Source organism: Orycteropus afer, unplaced genomic scaffold, assembly GCF_000298275.1.
Source record: "Orycteropus afer afer isolate SDZICR_OR568_19922 unplaced genomic scaffold, OryAfe1.0 scaffold00059, whole genome shotgun sequence".
NCBI lineage: Eukaryota > Metazoa > Chordata > Mammalia > Tubulidentata > Orycteropodidae > Orycteropus > Orycteropus afer.
In genome coordinates this window covers 1106530-1124006 of record NW_006921646.1, presented here as the reverse complement: position 1 = coordinate 1124006, position 17477 = coordinate 1106530, and the positions used below count along the sequence as shown (strand labels likewise).

The 17477-nt window shown below is 45.9% G+C and overlaps 1 protein-coding gene across 1 annotated transcript in view; it reads right to left on the bottom strand.

Moving 5' to 3' along the window:
• The window catches only part of ITPR3 (inositol 1,4,5-trisphosphate receptor type 3), a 91030-nt gene that overhangs the window by 43694 nt on the left and 29859 nt on the right, over positions 1-17477 (bottom strand). The window contains exons 3-7 of the mRNA XM_007939340.2: positions 3975-4096; positions 2962-3048; positions 2166-2324; positions 1868-1966; positions 1519-1602 (exon numbers count right to left, since the gene is read on the bottom strand). Of these exons, the coding sequence (XP_007937531.1) occupies positions 1519-1602; positions 1868-1966; positions 2166-2324; positions 2962-3048; positions 3975-4096 (551 nt within the window). The remainder of the gene's footprint in view (positions 1-1518; positions 1603-1867; positions 1967-2165; positions 2325-2961; positions 3049-3974; positions 4097-17477) is intronic.

Here is a 17477-nt window from a genome sequence, read left to right as displayed (position 1 = left end):
CTACGGATTGAATGCATGCATGAGTGAATAAAGGAAGACAGGAAGAAGGAAGCGAGAAAGGGAGGGAGGGAGGGAGAAAGGAACAAAGGAAGAGAGAAAGATACACAGATTGGATCAGTTACTATGGCAGAATGGCACAGCCTGGTGACTTATATGCCCGGGCAGTGCGGGGGGAAAGCAAGAAAGGGGTGAATTATGTACATAAAAGTCTTGTTCCTGAATTGTCTGGAATCTAACAGTTGAGTCACCATTCTAAAAACTCACTGCCGTGGAGTCAGATCCGACTCATAGTGACCCCTCCTTGGGTTTCCGAGGCAGTATCACTATGGAAGTAGATTGCCCAACCTTCCTTCCGAGGAGTGAGTCACCATAGATTCATCAAAAACCACTCTAGGTGGCACCACGGGATTTGGCCCAAGTGATGTTGCATTTTCTAAGTGCTGCCCAGATTCAAAGCTGGAATCTGTAATCAGGGAAGGCTTCTGGGAGGGGGTGACCTGTGGGCTGCTCCTTGATTGATAGGGAAAGATGTGAAGACGTAAAGCAAGGGAGGGAGAGAAGAGGTATTTGGGCAGAGCATGGGAGGACAGGAAACAGCCTGAGAGATGGAGTGTTGAGGGAATAAGGAAGATGAAGGAAAGGGAGGCTGGGCAGGTGACTCGGGCCAGCCTGAAGGGGACAGAGAAGTCTGGCAGCAGCCTGGCTGAGAGAGGAGGGCGGAGGAGGCTGCTGTAGGCTTCTGGGAAGGGGAGGGTGTGAACACAGGCGCCTCCTCAGGGCAGCTGCTCTCGGCCTGTCACTCTAGCAGGTGCCATGGCCAGGTGTTCCTGCCTGTGCTTCCAGATGAAGAGCTCCACCCTCCTTGCTATCCCCCAGATCTGCCCCTCCCACCTGCCCCTCCACAAGACCACCTGCACCCCAAACAGGCTGGTTCCGTCCCCTGCAGCCCCATTCAAGAAACCTCTGAGTGCCCCCCTCTCCTCCCAAGTCTGTTTCCCAGAGTTTCTCTGATGGTCTCTATGGCTGCCCCCACACACCTCTGCCCTCTGATCCAGTCCCTCCCCAAGTCCTTCCCAGCCCACCCTTCTCGGTCCCCTCCCCTTCTCCCCTAGTGCCCATGCAGGCATGTCTGGAATCCTGGGCACTTCCTTGCCAAAGAGGGCATGGCATAGATCTAAGAAACAGGAGTTGGGGAGGGGACAGACTGCTCAGAGGATATGGGCTGCCCCTCAAGGTGGGGGATGAGGACCCCAGTCCACTGACATCCCCTTAGTGAGAGAGAAAACTGAGGCCAGCCAGGTTTGGGAGAGACTGGAGAGGGGATTAAGAGGCCAAAGACAGGAGAAAGGGCCTTGGTGGGGGAGGGGAGTATGGCAATATGTAGAACTAGGGGAGAGGGTGAGGTATGACTAAAAGGGCCAGACAAGGAGCAGAGCTAAGAAGACAGAAAGAGGGACCTATGGGGGAGCAGCTGGGCAGCCAGCCAGGTGGTGGAGGACAGGGGCTTCCAGTCCTTACCCCTTTCAACACCTCCTCCAGGTGGTCCCGGAACTGCATGAACAGGTTGATCTTCCAGCTGGTATTGCAGTTCACAGAGTTGACCTAGGGAAGGGCAGAGACCCCTGATATAAGACCAACCCCCAGGCACTGGGGAGTAGGCAATGCTGAGGGCCCAGTGGTGGGGTGAGGGAAGGACAAGCCCAGCCCCCATTAGAGGACAAGGGGAGAGTGTCTGCTGCCAGCCTGACTCCACCTCAGGCAGGTCAGGGAGCAATGAGGTCCAGCCCATCCACAGGAGCCAGGTGGCTGAAGGCAGAGAACCTAGTGGGGTGAAGTGCTACCCCTCCCCTGAAGGGCACCCACTCACCTCCTTGCAGCCAGCATTGTCACTGAGCTCGTAATTGCTGGCATGTAGAGGCTGCCCAGCATTGACAGGGTTCAGGATCACCTTGTCCCCCACAACCACCTATGGGGAGCAGGTGGAGCAGGGTGAGGTGGGGAGAGGGCAGGGGCACCATCTCCCTGACTTCCAGGCCTCTCTCTGGGCCTCAGTCTGCCCCCTAAGAACAGGCATGCCCTCATCCTTCCCCCATGCCAAATAAGCAGCCCTGTGAAAGTTGTAGCACATTCCTCCCCAGACCCCTCCAGCCTGGCCCTGCCCTCACATTGTCCCCATTACTCCGCAACTTCCAGAAGGGTTGGATGAAGAGCCAGGAGCCCTCATTGCCTGTGGCATCCAGTGTCACCCGCATGGCGTTCTTCTCCAGCAGGGCGGGCAGCCGCTTGTTTACTGTCAGATACTTGTTGCTCTTCATGTGCAGGAGCTAGGGGGTCGGGTGGAGTGGGCTGAGGTCTGGGGGCCCTGGAGGCCAGCCCACAAGGGAAGGGCACTAGGGGAAGCCCAGCTGGATCATCAGTCACAACACTGACATACATCATGTCAGACCCACCGTCAGAGACTAAGACCATCACAGCCATACACACATAATCACAAACCAACCCAGCTGGCACCCAGGTAACCACTGAAGAGAAGCTAGCACTGTTCTAAATACATCCCATGCTTTAGCTCATGTAACCTCACAACAACCTTAAGAGGGAAGTACTGGGCTGATTTTATAAATGGGAAAACAGAGGTGCGGGGAAGTTATAACTTGCCCAAAGCCACACAGTTAAGGAGGAACAGAGCCAAGGTTTGAACCCAGACCACATGGCTCCAGAATCTCTGCTCGTGACTACTGTGCTAAACATACACCCGTGGACACAGCTATGCAGGTCACACACAGCAAGGGACACACAGAATCAAATACACCATTACAAAGGCCATCCCAGAGCCCCTCATTTGGACACACATGCACACACACCCAGATGGCATGCCTGCTGGCTCCCCTTGCCCCTACCCCAGCCCCAGCCAAGGCCTCTTAGGTAGGGAGCAGGGAGGAGAGATGCAGCAGGCTGTCTCACCTGGATCACACTGCCATACTTCACGACATCCCCATGCACCTTCTTGTTCTCTGTGTCGTTCTGCTTCTGCTCCATCTGCGCTGCATGCTGTGCAGACACACACAAGGGTGAGGGGCAGGCTTCTGAGGAGACATCCCCACCATGTATGCATGCACACATGTGTGTGCGCATGTGCACGCGCCCCAGACTCCAGGACCCCTTGGAGCCCCACTTTAGCCCCTGATACTGTATCCAGAGTGGCTCTCAGAGACCATCTAGCTCATTCCCTCCCACTATTAATGAGAGGGAGCTCTGGTGGCATAGTGCCTAAGGCATCTTACTGCTAACCAGGAGGCTGGCGGTTCACACCCACCAGCCACTCCTCAGAAGGAAGATTGGGTAGAGATACCACTTCAGAAACCCAAGGAAGGGTCACTATGAGTCAGAAATGACTCAATGGCAGTATGTTTGGTTTGGTGTTAATGAGAAGAAGTCCTGAGTGGTGCAAAGCGTTAAGCACTAGATTACTAACCTAAAGGTTGGTGGTTCAAAGCCACCCACAGGCACCTTGGAAAACAGGCCTGGCAATCTGCTTCCAAAAGGTCACAGCCTTGAAAACTCTTTGGAACAGTCATACCCTGCACATATGGATACCCTGCACATATGGGGTTGCCGTGAGTGGGAATGAAACAAAGGCAGCTAACAACACTGATGAGAAAACTCAGGCTCAGAGTGGAGAAGGGCAGCCCAGGGAGCCAAATCCCTCACCCTCGCCCCATGCCACTCCCTCTGGAGGAGGCATGCCAGCAGGACCTGAAGCCCCCTACACCTCATGACGCTCCAGCACACAGCCTAAAGCTGTGCTTCATCACCCCTATATCTCACAGACTCCTGTTACCCCAGAATGGGACCCCCTTCCCCAGTCCAATCCTTGGCAAGGGTGCGCTTGGTGCCATTTCCTGGCACCCTGCTGGCTGACACGTGTGTGCACCCAAACCCCCCACTCATACACACTCCTGCCCCCACACACACACCTGCAATTTCTGCAGCAGCACTACGTCGGCAATCTTCTCCTTGTCCTGCTTGGTCTGCTTGGCCTTCCAGTACTGCTTCTGGGCTGAGTAGCGGTTCATGGGGCACACCTTGAAGAGGCAGTCTGTGGGCAGGGTGGGGTGGGGGGAAGGAGAGCAGGTCTTCTGGTGCTCAGGGCCTCCCTGAAAAAATCCTGGCCTGCAGCTCTGCCCCCAAATCCCACCTCTCGATGGATCCCACCTCTGCTCCCTCAATGCCTCTTCACCCTCCTGTGTCACTGGGGGGTAAAGAGGAAGTGGTTGGGAAAACCGTATTGAATTTGGAGCAGCCTAGATTATGCTGAGGAGCTCTGATAGCATAGTACCTAAGGCACTTGACTGCTAACCAGAAGGCTGGTGGCTCAAACCCACCAGCCACTCCTCAGAAGGAAGGTTGGGCAATCTACTTCCATAGTGATACTGCCTCGGTAACCCAAGGAGGAGGGGTCGCTATGAGTCGGGTCCGACTGGACAGCACATAACAACAACAGATTATGCTGAATACAACAGGAAATCCCAGAAGCAGGTTTGAGAGCAGTGGATCTCAACAATAAGGCGGGCATGTGCCCTCTTCCCCACAGGGGGTTTATTACTAACTGTTGGTAACCTGGTGTCCCTGGACAGTGCTAACAGTTAACTCATGCATACACTCAGCTGTTAGTCCAAAAATTAGTGGCTTGAATCCACCTAGAGGTGACTCAGAAGAAAGGCTTGGTGATCTACTTCTGAAAAAATCAGCCACTGAAAACTCTATGCACACAGTTCTACTGACACATAAGAGGTTAGCATGAGTCAGAATCAACTAGATAGCAACTAGGAGCTGTAACTGCACCCCTGTGCCATGTCTGTGCCCGGCTGCTGTGGGCATTGGTTGCTGACAGCTCACACCTGCATCTTCTTTGGATGACTGCCTTTGCCAATGGAAGCCATCATTCCCAGAGATTCTGGGAAGTTACGTATCACTTTTCAAGGGAGCAGCCTGTATCCAGTAACTGATGGCAGGCACGCCACACCCCAGCCTCTGGAGGGGGCTGTCTGTTATGTGATTCACACTCTAGAGCTCCCTGTGGGATCAGGCACTTATCTTCACTTGAAACCACATCCTCACTCACTTGGCTTCTTCTCCCACCCTACACGGCTCCTGCACTCTCTTCTCCTGAGACCCCCCCCCCAATAATTCATTCACGTAAGAACCCCCGGCTTAGGCTCTGCTTCTAGAGAACTCAGCCTCAGACAGAGCATTTCAAAATTCCAGGGAACAGAAACATGTCCACTATTACAACTTTATATGTGAAAAGCAGACAAAATATCCACCATTTTTGTAATCCCAAATTCTAGAAAGGTGTCAGATTTTTCTACTTTTGAAAAGGAGGCAGGTGTTGGCAAATCCTATTGTAAAGCATGATGGAAGGGAATCAAGGATTCTAGGTCATGGTGACATGCTGGAATGAGTAATAGGGGCTGTGCTGTGAGGTAGTGAGTTCCCCATTACGGGAAGGATTCACACTGGGCAAGGAGTTAGACTCAGTGGCCTCTGAGATCCCACTTACGTTGCAGTTCTGTGACTCATGGTTGCATAGTGCTCCAGCAACATGTAGCCCAGGAGAAAGACAGTCATGCTGGGAGACCTGGGGTGGGGCAAGCAACTGGGGGAGCTTATCACATAGCAGGAAGCCCCTTCCTTCATGCCCTTCATCTACTCTCTAGAAGGAAGGCTGTGCCCCCCACTCCCACCCCTGTCAAAGCTGGTCACCTAGCTCCTGGCAAATAAAAGCAAAACTGGATTTTCCATCTAGCCCATGAGCAGGCGGAGGCCCCCTGGTGCCATTGGGGGGAGAAATAGGTGAGTCAGAGGCCAGAGAAGACAGAACTTCCTTGAATAAAGAGAGGGGGGGGAAATAGCAGTTCCATAAGCAAATGGAATCACCAAGGGCTGAACCTATTCCTTCCCAACCAGTGGGATGAGTGGGCATCACATGAGTGAGCAACATATTTTTGCTGCTGGAAAAAGTATGTGTTTGCAGGGTTCTGCCCAGCTCTCAGGATGTATCTGGGCAGCACCACCTCCAGGAAGTCTTCCTGCCTCTTTAGCCTGGGTCAGGATTTCCAGGGCTCCCCTATACCAGTCACATTTATCTCATGCCTTGTTAGAGTCTAGAGGTTCCCAACAGGACTGAGGGGGAGTGGAGTCACATCAGGGGGTATTTTGGAAAAGGGGGGCCTTTGATTGTTACAATGATTAAGGTCCCAGTTGGCATTCAGAATTGTCCCGTATCCTGCTGACTGCTAATGTCCTGTCACACGCACTGGCAGGTGGAAAACCTGCTGGCCAAGCTCTGAGCCCAGAGTTTCACACATAAATACAAAGTATTTTTTGCCCAGTTTTAGTAAATATTGACTTTTCCAGGAATGCAACTCCAATATAAACTGAGAGAACAGCAACAGAAAGACAACCCAATCAAAAAATGGACAAAGGACTTGAATGGATATTTCTCCAAAGAAGATACACAAATGGCCAACAAGCACAAGAAAAGATACTCAACGTTATTAGTCATTAAGGAAACATTAAGACCACAGTGAGACACCACTTCACTTCCACTCAAAAAAAAACCCCGACCAAACTCACTGCCGTCAAGTCAATTCCAACGCACAGTGACCCTATAGGACAGACCTGAACCCACAGGTTTCCAAGGCTGTAATCTTTACAGGAGCAGACTGCCACATCTTTCTCCTGCAGAGTGGCTGGTGCATTCAAACCAGCCAACCTTTTGGTGAGCAGCTGAGTGCTTAACCACTGTGCCATCAGGGCTCCTAGGATGGCTATTATCAGAAAAACCAAAAACATCAAGTGTTGGTGAGGATGTGGAGAAATCAGAACCCTCATGAGTGGGAATGTAAAATAGCCTAGCCACTACAAAAAACAGTTTGGCAATTCCTCAAAAAGTTAAACATTGAATTACCATATGGCCCAGCCGTTGCACTCCTAGGTATATAGTCAAGACACTTGAAGGCAGGGACTCAAACAGGTACTGGTACAGCAATGTTCATGGCAGCATTATTCACAATAGCCAAAAGCAACCCAAGTGTCCATCAACAGATGACTAGATAAACAAAATATGATGTGTGTGAGATATATATATATATATAAAGAGAAATGAGTTCTGATACATGCTGTGACACGGATGAATCCTGAAAACATCATGCTGAGTGTGGCAGTTCAGTCTGTGTGTCAACTTGGCTGGGCCTGGTTGAATGGCTAGGCAGCTGGATGTAGTATTCCCCATGATGACACTGGTAATCAACTCCATGGTGGAATCTACTAGGAGCAGCTGAGTAGCTACCTTAGGGAATGTGGTCTGTTTCCTGTATTTAAGCAGAAGCCTTGGGGAATAGTCTCTAGCTTATGGCATGCTTGGACTGTACATATAGCCATGTCATTGTTCAGCAGCCTGCCATGCTCTGCTGACCTTGGGACTTACAATGGACTTGAATTAATGGCCTGTTGTATGGTTTGGTAACATCAGGACTGTGCCATTTTATTAGTTGACCTTGGGCTTGTTAGCCTCAGCAGCCAGTAGCTGCCTGAGTGAAGAGATGCCTGTAGCTTCAGTGGACCAGGAGCAAGAGGCAGAGCTGAAGCCCAAGGTCGAGGGGCTTTCACACGGCCCCTAGAGCCTGGCACTTTGAACTTGGACTTAAAGCCTCCAAACTGTGAGATAACAAACTCCTGTTTATTAAGGCCATCCCATTTGTGGTATATTCCTGTCAGAGAGGCACTAGATAACCAGAACACTGAGTGAAATAAGTCAGATGCGAAAGGACAACTATTATGTGATCCCAGTTATATGAGGTATCTAGAATCAGCAAATGCATAAAGGCCAAGTTTTATTTGTGGATATCAGAGTATGTGAGAGGGAAATATGGGAAGGTACTACTTAAGGGGTACTGCATTTCTGTTTAACTCAAAACTCACTGCCATCAAAAAAGGAAGACATAGGGAGGTACAGACAACGAAGATGAACCCCAGTACTGTGTTGTCACTGATGGCAAGCATTGATCTACAGGTGGATAGACGAGTGGACAGGCTGAACGATCAGGTATGTCTAGGCAGGAGGGAGTGTGCCCATGACCATGTATAGGGTTGGCAGATGGTGTTTATACATGTGTATTTGTATGTGCTGTAAGAATGTCAAGGTGTATAGTAGAGCTGACAAGGGACAAGGCTGTAGTGGCTTCTTGGCCACAGCCAGCTACTCTGAGGGAGCAAGAAGTTAGACCTGTGGGCTCGGGACCATGGTTACAGGGGACATCAATCTCGATTGGCATAACACAAAAAAACATTGTTCTACATCCTACTTTGTTGAGTAGCAACTGTGGTCTCAAAAGCTTGCAAGCAGCCATTTACATGCAACGATGGGTCTCTCTTCATCCAGAGCAAAGAAGAATGAAGAAAACGAAGATGCATGGAAATAATTAGTCCAAGGGACTAGTAGACCACGTGATCCTCAGTCTATATGACCACAAGACCAGAGAAACTAGATGGTACCTGGCTATCACTGTCAACCACTTGGAGGGGGATCGGTGCAGGAGATCCTGGATAGAGTGGGAAAACAATGTTGGGGTAGTTAAGGTTATATGTCAACTTGACTGGACCTGGTTTTGAGTGGCTGGGCAGCTGGTGGTAGTTATTCCCTATGATGAGACTGGCAATTAACTCCATGGTGGAATCTGCCACAAACAGCTGAGTAGCTGCTTTAGGGATGTGGTCTGCTTCCTGTATATAAGGAGGAGGTTTTGGAACGGTCTTTAGCTTTTTGGCATGCTTGGACCCTGCGTGTACCCAAGTCTTCATTCAGCAGCTTGCCATGCTCTGCCGATGTTGGGACTTTCAATAGACTTGAATCAATGGCCTGCTGTGTGGTTTGGTAGTATCGGGACTGTGCCTTTTTACTTGTTGACCTTGGGTTTGTCAGCCTCAGCAGCCAGTAGCCACCTGAGTGAAGAGACGCCTCTAGCTTCAGTGTGGCAGGAGCAAGAGGCAGAGCTGAAGCCCAAGTTCAAGGGGCTTTCACCCAGCCCCTAAAGACTGGCACTTCGAATTCAGACTTCTAGCCTCCAAAACTGTAAGAGAACCAACTCCTATTTGTTTAAGCCATCCCATTTGTGGTATTTCTGTTAGAGCGGCACTAGGTAACCAGAACAAATGTGGAACAAAACTCAAAATCATTTAAAAAAAAAAAAAAGAAGACCAGATTTGCTAGTCTGATAGAGCCTGGTGAGACCCCTGAGACTATGGCCCCTGGTTACCCTTCAGGTCTGGAACTGAACTCACTCCTGTGGCTTCCAGCCAAACACCAGACAGGCATATGGGGTAAACACTTACATCAGATAGATACACTCCTTGGAACAATCAATTGTGAGAGAACAAAAGGCAGTTTGCATAGGGAGACAGCTGGGGGGCAGGAAGGTATGGGACAGAAAGACACAGGGAAGAGGTAACTATGGAAGGAAGTGGGAAGAGAGCTTCTACATTGTGGAAAATTGCAGTCAATGTCATGAAACAAAATGTGTATGAACTGCTCTATAGAAAATGAATTTGCTCTGTAAACTTTCACCCAAATCACAATAAAAATAAAACCACCGTCATCAAATTGATTTTGACTCATAGCAACCCCCACTGAGTTTCCAAGGTGGTAAATCCTCACGGAAGTAGATTGCCCCATCTTCCTATCATGGAGTGGCTGGTGGGTTTGAACAGACAACCTTCTGGTTAGCAGTCAAATGCCTTAGGCACTGCACCACCAGAGCTCCTCTCATTTCTGTTTAGGGAAATGGCAAAATGTAGAAACAGTGGTAATGGTTGCATACCATGGAGTATGTAATTAATGTCACAGAATTGTACATGTAAAAATGGTTGAAATAGCAAAATAAATTTAATTAATTTATTAAAATTTTAAAAACACAATTAAAAAAACAAAAAAACTGAAGGAAGTTTTGTTCAAACTTTACCAAAAGTTTTTGCTTTTGTTTTTGTTTCCCCCAGAAAATACATTACACTCATGGCCACAGAGGCACTTATGGCCATTGTATTCACCACAATTCTAACACAACAAAGGCAGGCATCTCTGCTGCTTCCTTGAGTCTTCTAGTTGTGCCCAACATTTACTTCTAAAATATGTATTATTTTATTATAATCTCTTTTCCTTTTTGTAGTATAAAGCCTCGTTCCCTTCCCCTGGCTCCAGGCTCACTCAGACCTGAGCCCTGGACTTTCCCATTTTATATTAGAGAAATATGTAGGAAGATTTATTATTTATGAATTTTGTTTTATAATATTAAAGGGCTCTCTCTGGGTCTGACAGGCTGACTGACCTGTTTGGTTTTGGCCTCCCTCCCCAAACTCTGAGCAGCAGGAGGCAGAGCCATGTTGAACTAACTCATCACTGTGTCCCCAGCCCAGGGCTCAATGAATGCCTGTCGGGTGAATATATGAATCTAGAAATGACTCCCTCACACAAAGCGAGGCAAGGTTTGGATTTAGCCTCGGAGGAAGGCAGAAGGACGAGGCATTGCAAGTGGAGGGAACCGCAAGAGCTGGGGAAGGACCTGGGGGGCATCTAAGAACAGGATGGAGATCCTCCCAACAGAGGCAGCAAGCATGGAGGTGTGCGGGAGCATCGGGCAAGAGAGGTGGGGAGCCAACCAGACATCTCCCCAGTCACCCATGAGGTCAGGCAAGCAGGAGACTGGGGATGAAAGCAGTGCCATCACTAGGGTTGGTATCACCAACTCATGGTATCACCCCCTCCATGGACCGCCTCCTATACCAGCCCATACAGAATCTTTAGTAATGTTTATTATCAACTTTAATCATAGGATAATAGGTGATAGATATAGTTGTAATTTGCTTAAATGTAATATTTCTTAGATTGTATGAATACTAACAAAATTGTTTTGTAAAATCTTTCTATAATTACATTATTAGTTACAACATTATCAGTAACTGATAAATTTTTAAATTTTTCTCCTTTTCCTTTAATTCTACCTCATTCTCAAAGTTATTGAAATAGATTCACAAATACTGATTACCACAATATTGTAGCTAAAACATCAGAAAATTTGACAATATCAATGACTGTAAGAACACTGGCAGCACAAGAGTTAAAGCCAACAGAACCAAAAACCAAAGCCACTGCTACTGCTACTGCCACTGCTGTGCGTCAATTCAGCCTCACAGTGACCTCATAGGACTGAACAGAACTACCCCCATAGGATTTCCAAGGCTATAAATCTTTATGGGAGCTCTGGTAACATAGTGGCTAAGGCACTTGACTGCTAACCAGAAGGCTAGAGGTTCAAATCCACCAGCCACTCCTCGGAAGGAAGATGGGGCAATCTATTTCCATAGTGATACTGCCTGAGAAACCCAAGGAGGGGTCGCTATGAGTTGGGTCCGACTTGACAGCACATAACAACAACAACATAAATCTTTATGGAAGCAGACTGCCTCATCTTTCTCCCATGGAGCAGCTGGTTGGTTTGAACCACTGACCTTTTTGGTTAGCAGCTGAATGCTTTAACCACTGTACCACCAGAGCTCCTTAAAGGCAACAAAGGCAAATATCATTACAAACACAATCCTCCAATAATAGTAATAGCAATAATTTATGAGTGGATGCATAGACACTCAAACTGAACATGGGTGGGAAGGCAAATGGGACTACATCCATGAGGCTGGACAGAGGCTATCTCTAGCTATGTATTTATATGTGCTGCAAATACATCCACAAGTGTAGCAGAGGATACAGGGGACAAAGTTATGAAAATGTCTTAGCCATAACCAAGCACCTTGAAAGAATGAGTGGCTGGGTATGGAGGCTCAGAACCATAGCCTCGGGAGACACTAAGGTCAATCAGCATAACGTAATCCACAAAGACAATGTCTACATTCTCCTTTGGTTAGTAGTGACTGGGATCTTAAAAACTTCTAAGCTGCCATCTAAGACACAATTTGGTCTCTCTCCATCTGGAGCAAAGAGTAAAGAAAATCAAAGGCACAGGAAACAATTAGCCCAAAGGACTAATGGAGCATGTGAACCCCAGCCTCCACAGCCCTGAGACCAGAAGAACTAGATGATGCCTGGCTACCACTGCTGACCACTCTGAAAGGGATCACTTAAGAAGTCCCAGACAGAGTGGGGTAAAATGTGGAACTCAAAATCATAAAAAAGACCAGGCTTACTGGTTTGATGAAAGCCTGTGGAACGCCCAAGACTATGGCTCTTAGACATTCTTCAAGCTAGGAAGTGAATTTAACTCCCGTAATTCAACTATCAATCATATAATAAACAGGCCTATAATGTGAACAGTAATATCAGGGGGGTATGCCCTCATTAGAACAATCAAGCATATGAGATGAAGAGGACAACATTTGCCAGGGATGGAGCTAAGAACTTGGGAAGGGAGGGAAAGAAGAACGAAGGGAAAGGGTGGGTGTGGACAGGGAAGAAGTAGGAAGAATGCTGTTACAGTATGGAGATTGCAGTTAATATCACAAGACAGAATGCGTACGGATTGTTGAATGGAAAACCAATTTGCTCAGTAAACTTTCACCCAAATCACAGTAAAAAAAAAACCCAACAACAACAAAAACACCAGCAGCAAGGAAAATAATAGCAGGGCATGTAGTGCTTGCAGATGATATCACATGATTCAAAGTATAATTTTAATTGGGTAATAATGACAGCTCTGACCAGAGCACATTAGAAAGTTCAAAAAATAAGTTAATATGGAGTTCTAGCCTTGTTAAGTATATTGATACGTGTAAGCTGCGCTTATGAAAAATGCTTTTGTTGTTATAACTAACTACAGGGATATTTTTATTTAAAAATAAATAAATTTCTTCAGAAACACCACACAAAAATTTTATAGACAGTCATTTTGGTGTCACCCCCCCAACAGTGTCACTTGGTGCAGTCTGCATACCTCATACTTCCCTAGTGACACCACTGGGTAGGAGAAATCTAGGGCCTGAGAAATCTAGAGTCTGAGTTGGCCTGGAGCCAGGGGAGGGCAGGGAGGCCATGAGCCTGAAGGACTTGGAGACAGTCAGCTGACTGATCTACACACAGTCTAAGGTACTTCACCCCCAACCCAGATGAGGGGGTAAAGAAGGAGACAGGGACTGCCCCCAGTTGCCCTAAAGCAAGGTTCTCAAACTTTTCTGACCTTGACCCACCTAAGACAGACATTTTAGGTCACCATTGCTTCCAGTCCCTGGTAATGGTAGGCAGCCCTGGGTAGACCAGGGATGAGAACCATGGTTATAATCTGTTCAGACCAACCTACCTGCAAAAAACAACTAAAACAGCTGGATTGCTGTGTGTGGGGGCGATTATTTTACTTTAAAACTTCTTAAAGAACTGGGAAGACAGTGAGGAATTACACAACCAAAGAGAAGACCAAACAGTAAGCAAGGGAGATACAACATACTCAAGCTACTTTTGCCCTAAGAATATTTACTGATTCCAGAAAAACTCCAAACCAAACTCACTGCCATTGAGTCGACTCATAGCAACCCCTCCTTGGGTTTCCGAGGCAGTATCACTACGGAAGTAGATTGCCCAGTCTTCCTCCCAAAGAGTGGCTGGTGGGTTTGAACCTCCACCCTTCTGGTTAGCAGTCAAACGCCCTAGGTACTACACCACCAGAACACCCGATTCCAGAAAAATGAACTTTTATTTTGACCACTTTGCTGGCTGATGGAGACAGAAATCTGAACTGAAGTCCACAGAAGGTAAGGGGAGTCTAAACTGTTCAATAAGCGGGGACCCCAAAAGGGCTACAATTTCAGGAGAGCACTCAATCCAGAATAGAACAGCCCCTGCAAGGAACTAAAGGCCTGTAGGAATTACTTGAGTGGCTCAAGAAACCTCAAAGCAAAGCTTACTTTTAGATGGTCTCAGATGGCAATACCCCAGGAATCTGCAGGAGGATATGCAGAGCCTGTTCGGAAGAAGGTACCTTCATCCTAGGCCACAATAATTCATGCAAATTTTTTCAAGTGCAATAACCAGTACACAATTAGTGATAATCAGGAACACTTGCAAACTAGAAACCATGAGGGAAAACAAACACACAAAACAGACACTAGAAACAGACTCACAGAGACTTCAGATACAGACATCAACTGTAAGGCAAATATGCTTCCTCTATTAAATCAATAAAACAAAAGCTCAAAGAGACCTGAAGATGAAGAGAGCAGGAAACTGTAACAAGGGTCGGCATATTGATTCATCAGTTGTAACAAATGTACACGCTAATGTACTGTGTTGATAACAGGAAATTGTGTGCAGGTGGGAAAGAGGACATATGAAAACTCTTTGCACTTTCTGTGTAACTTTTATGTAAATCTAAAATTACTCTTAAAAAAGTGTAGTAATAAAAAAAAAAAAAAGATTCAAACCTATACACCAATAGTTCATTGCAACACTTTTCACAATAGCCAAGAGGTGGCAACAACCAAAATCTCTATCAGTAGATGAATGGATAAACAAAATGTAGTATATACATACAACAGAATATTAAAAAAGAAAACAACCCACTACCATCTCATTGATTCTGACTTACAGCAGCCCCCATTAGGTTTTTAAGGCTGTAAATCTATATGGAAGTAGATTCCCTCATCTTCTTCCAGTGGAGCAACTGGTGGGTTTGAACTGCCGACCTTCTGGTTAACAGCCAAATGCCTTACCTACTACACCACCTTAACAGAATGTTACTCAGGGACAAAAAGGAAAGAAGTCCTGATGCGTGCCACAAGATGAATAATCTTGAAAATCTCACTCTTAGAGAAATAAATTAGTCACAAAAGGACAAATATTGTACAATCGCACTTATACGAAATAAGCAAATATATAGAAATCAAAGATTATTAGTGGTTTACTGGGATTGGGAAGGAGGAAGGGACGAGTTTTTGCTTAGGGGACTTACGTGAATGGTGATGAAATGATTTAGAAAAGGACAGGGAGAATGGTTTGCACAAGTTGAATGTAATCAATGTCACTGAATTGTACATGATTGCTGAGACAGCATATTTTTGTTACGTATATTTTCACCATAATAAAAGAAGATTTTTTTAAGTGACATGTTGTGGTTTTGGGTGCCATCAAATTGATTTCAACTCCTAGTGACCCTATCTGTGTACAACAGAATACAACTATGCCTGATATTGCCATTCTCACTATTATTGCTATGTTCAAGCCCATTGTTGCAGCCACTGTATCAATCCACTTCATCGAGAGTCTTTCTCTTCTTCCTGACCCTCTACATTCCCAAGCATGATGTCCTTCTCCAGGGACTGGTCCTTCCTCATAACATGTCCAAAGTACATGAGACAAAGTCTCAACATTCTCACTCCCAAGGAACATTCTGGCTGTACTTCCTCCAAGACAGATTTGTTCATTCTTCTGGCAGTCCACAGTATGTTTATTATTCTTCGCCAAAACCCCAATTCAAATGCATCAGTTTTTCTGTGGTCTTCCTTATTCGTTGCCCGGCTTTCACAAGCAGATGAGGTGATTGGAAATATGATGACTTGGATCAGACAATCTTTAGTCCTCAAAGAAACATCTTTGTTTTTGCTTTCTAATACTTTAAAAAGGTCTTTAAAGAGGTCAGTAGAATTGCCCAGTGCAATATGTCATCTGATTTCTTGACTGCTGCTTCCTTGGGCATTGGTTGTGGATTCAAGTAAAATGAAATCTTTGACAACTTCAAGCTTTTCTCCATTTATCATGATGTTGCTTACTGGCATCGTTGTGAGAATTTTTGTTTTCTTTATGTTGAGTTATAATCTATACTGAAGGCTGCAGGCTTCGATCTTCATCAGTAAGTGCTTCAAGTCCTCTTTGCTTTCAGCAGGGAAGGTTGTGTCATCTGCATATTACAGGTTGGTAATGGGTCTTCTTCCAATCCTGATGCCATGTTCTTCTTCATATAGGCCAGCTTCTCAGTTTGCTCAATATACAGATTGAGTAAGTATGGTGAAAAGATAAGACTCTGATGCACACCTTTCATGATTTTAAACCATGTAGCATTCCCTTGTTCTGTTCAAACCACTGCCTATTAGTCTATGTGCAGGTTCCACACAAGTACAATTAAGTGTTCTGGAATTCTCATTCTTCATAATCTTATCCATAATGTGTTATGATTCACACAATAAAACAGAAGTAAACATCTTTCTGGTATTCTCTGCTTTCAGCCAAGATTCATCTGACATCAGCAATGATATCCCTCCTTCAACTTCTCTTCTGGATTCAGCTTGAGTTTCTGGCAGCTCCCTACTGATGTACTGCTGCAACTATTTTTGAATTATCTTCAGCATCATTTTACTTGCTGAAGTAATTTTAATGTCATATTAATGACATTGCTTGATAATTTCCAAATTCTGTTGGACCATATTTCTTTGGAATAGGCACATATATGGAGCACTTCCAGTCAGTTGACCAGGTTCTGTCTTCCAAATTTCTTGGCATAGAAAAATAAGTGCTTCCAGCTTTGTGTCCATTTATTGAAACATCTCAGTTGGTATTCCATTAATTCCTGGAGCTTTGTTTTGCACCAATGCCTTCAGCACAGCTTGGACTTTTTCCTTCAACACCATTGGTTCTTGATCATATGCTACCTCCTGAATGTCGACCAATTCTTTTTGGTACAATGACTCCGTGTACTCTTCCATATTCTTTTTATGCTTCCTGTATCATTCAATTTTTTTGCTTTAATATTGCAACCCGAGCCTTGAGTTTTTTCTTCAGTTCTTTCAGCTTGAGAAATGCTGAGTATGTTCTTCCCTTTTGGTTTTCTAGTTTCAGATCTCTGAACATTTCATTTACTATGTCTTCTCAAGCTGTCCTTTGAAATCTTCTGTCCAGCTCTTTTAATTCATCTTTCTTCCTTTTGCTTTAGCTGCTCTATGTTCAAGAGCAAGTTTTAGAGTCTCTTCTGCCATTCATTTTGGTCTTTTCTTATCTGTCCTTTTAATGACTTTTTGCTTTCTTCATTTTTGATGTCCTTGATGTCATGCCACAGCTCATTTGGTCTTCTGTCATTAGTGTTCATTGAGTCAAATCTATTCTTGACAAGGTCTCTCAATTCAGGTGGTATACACTCCACGTCATGCTTTGGTCTCATGGACTTGTTTTAACTTTCTCCAGCTTCAGATTGAACTTGTATATGAGTAATTGATGGTCTGTTCCGCAGTCAGCTTCTGGCCTTGTTCTGACTGATGATACTGAGCTTCTCCATCATTTCTTTCCACAGATGTAGTTGATTTGATTCCTATGTATTCCATTTGGTGAGGTCCACATGCATAGTTGCTGTTCATGTTGTTTATGTTTATATTTGCAATGAATAAGTTGCTGCCTTGCAAAATTCTATCATGAGATTCCTGTGTCGTTTCTATCACCT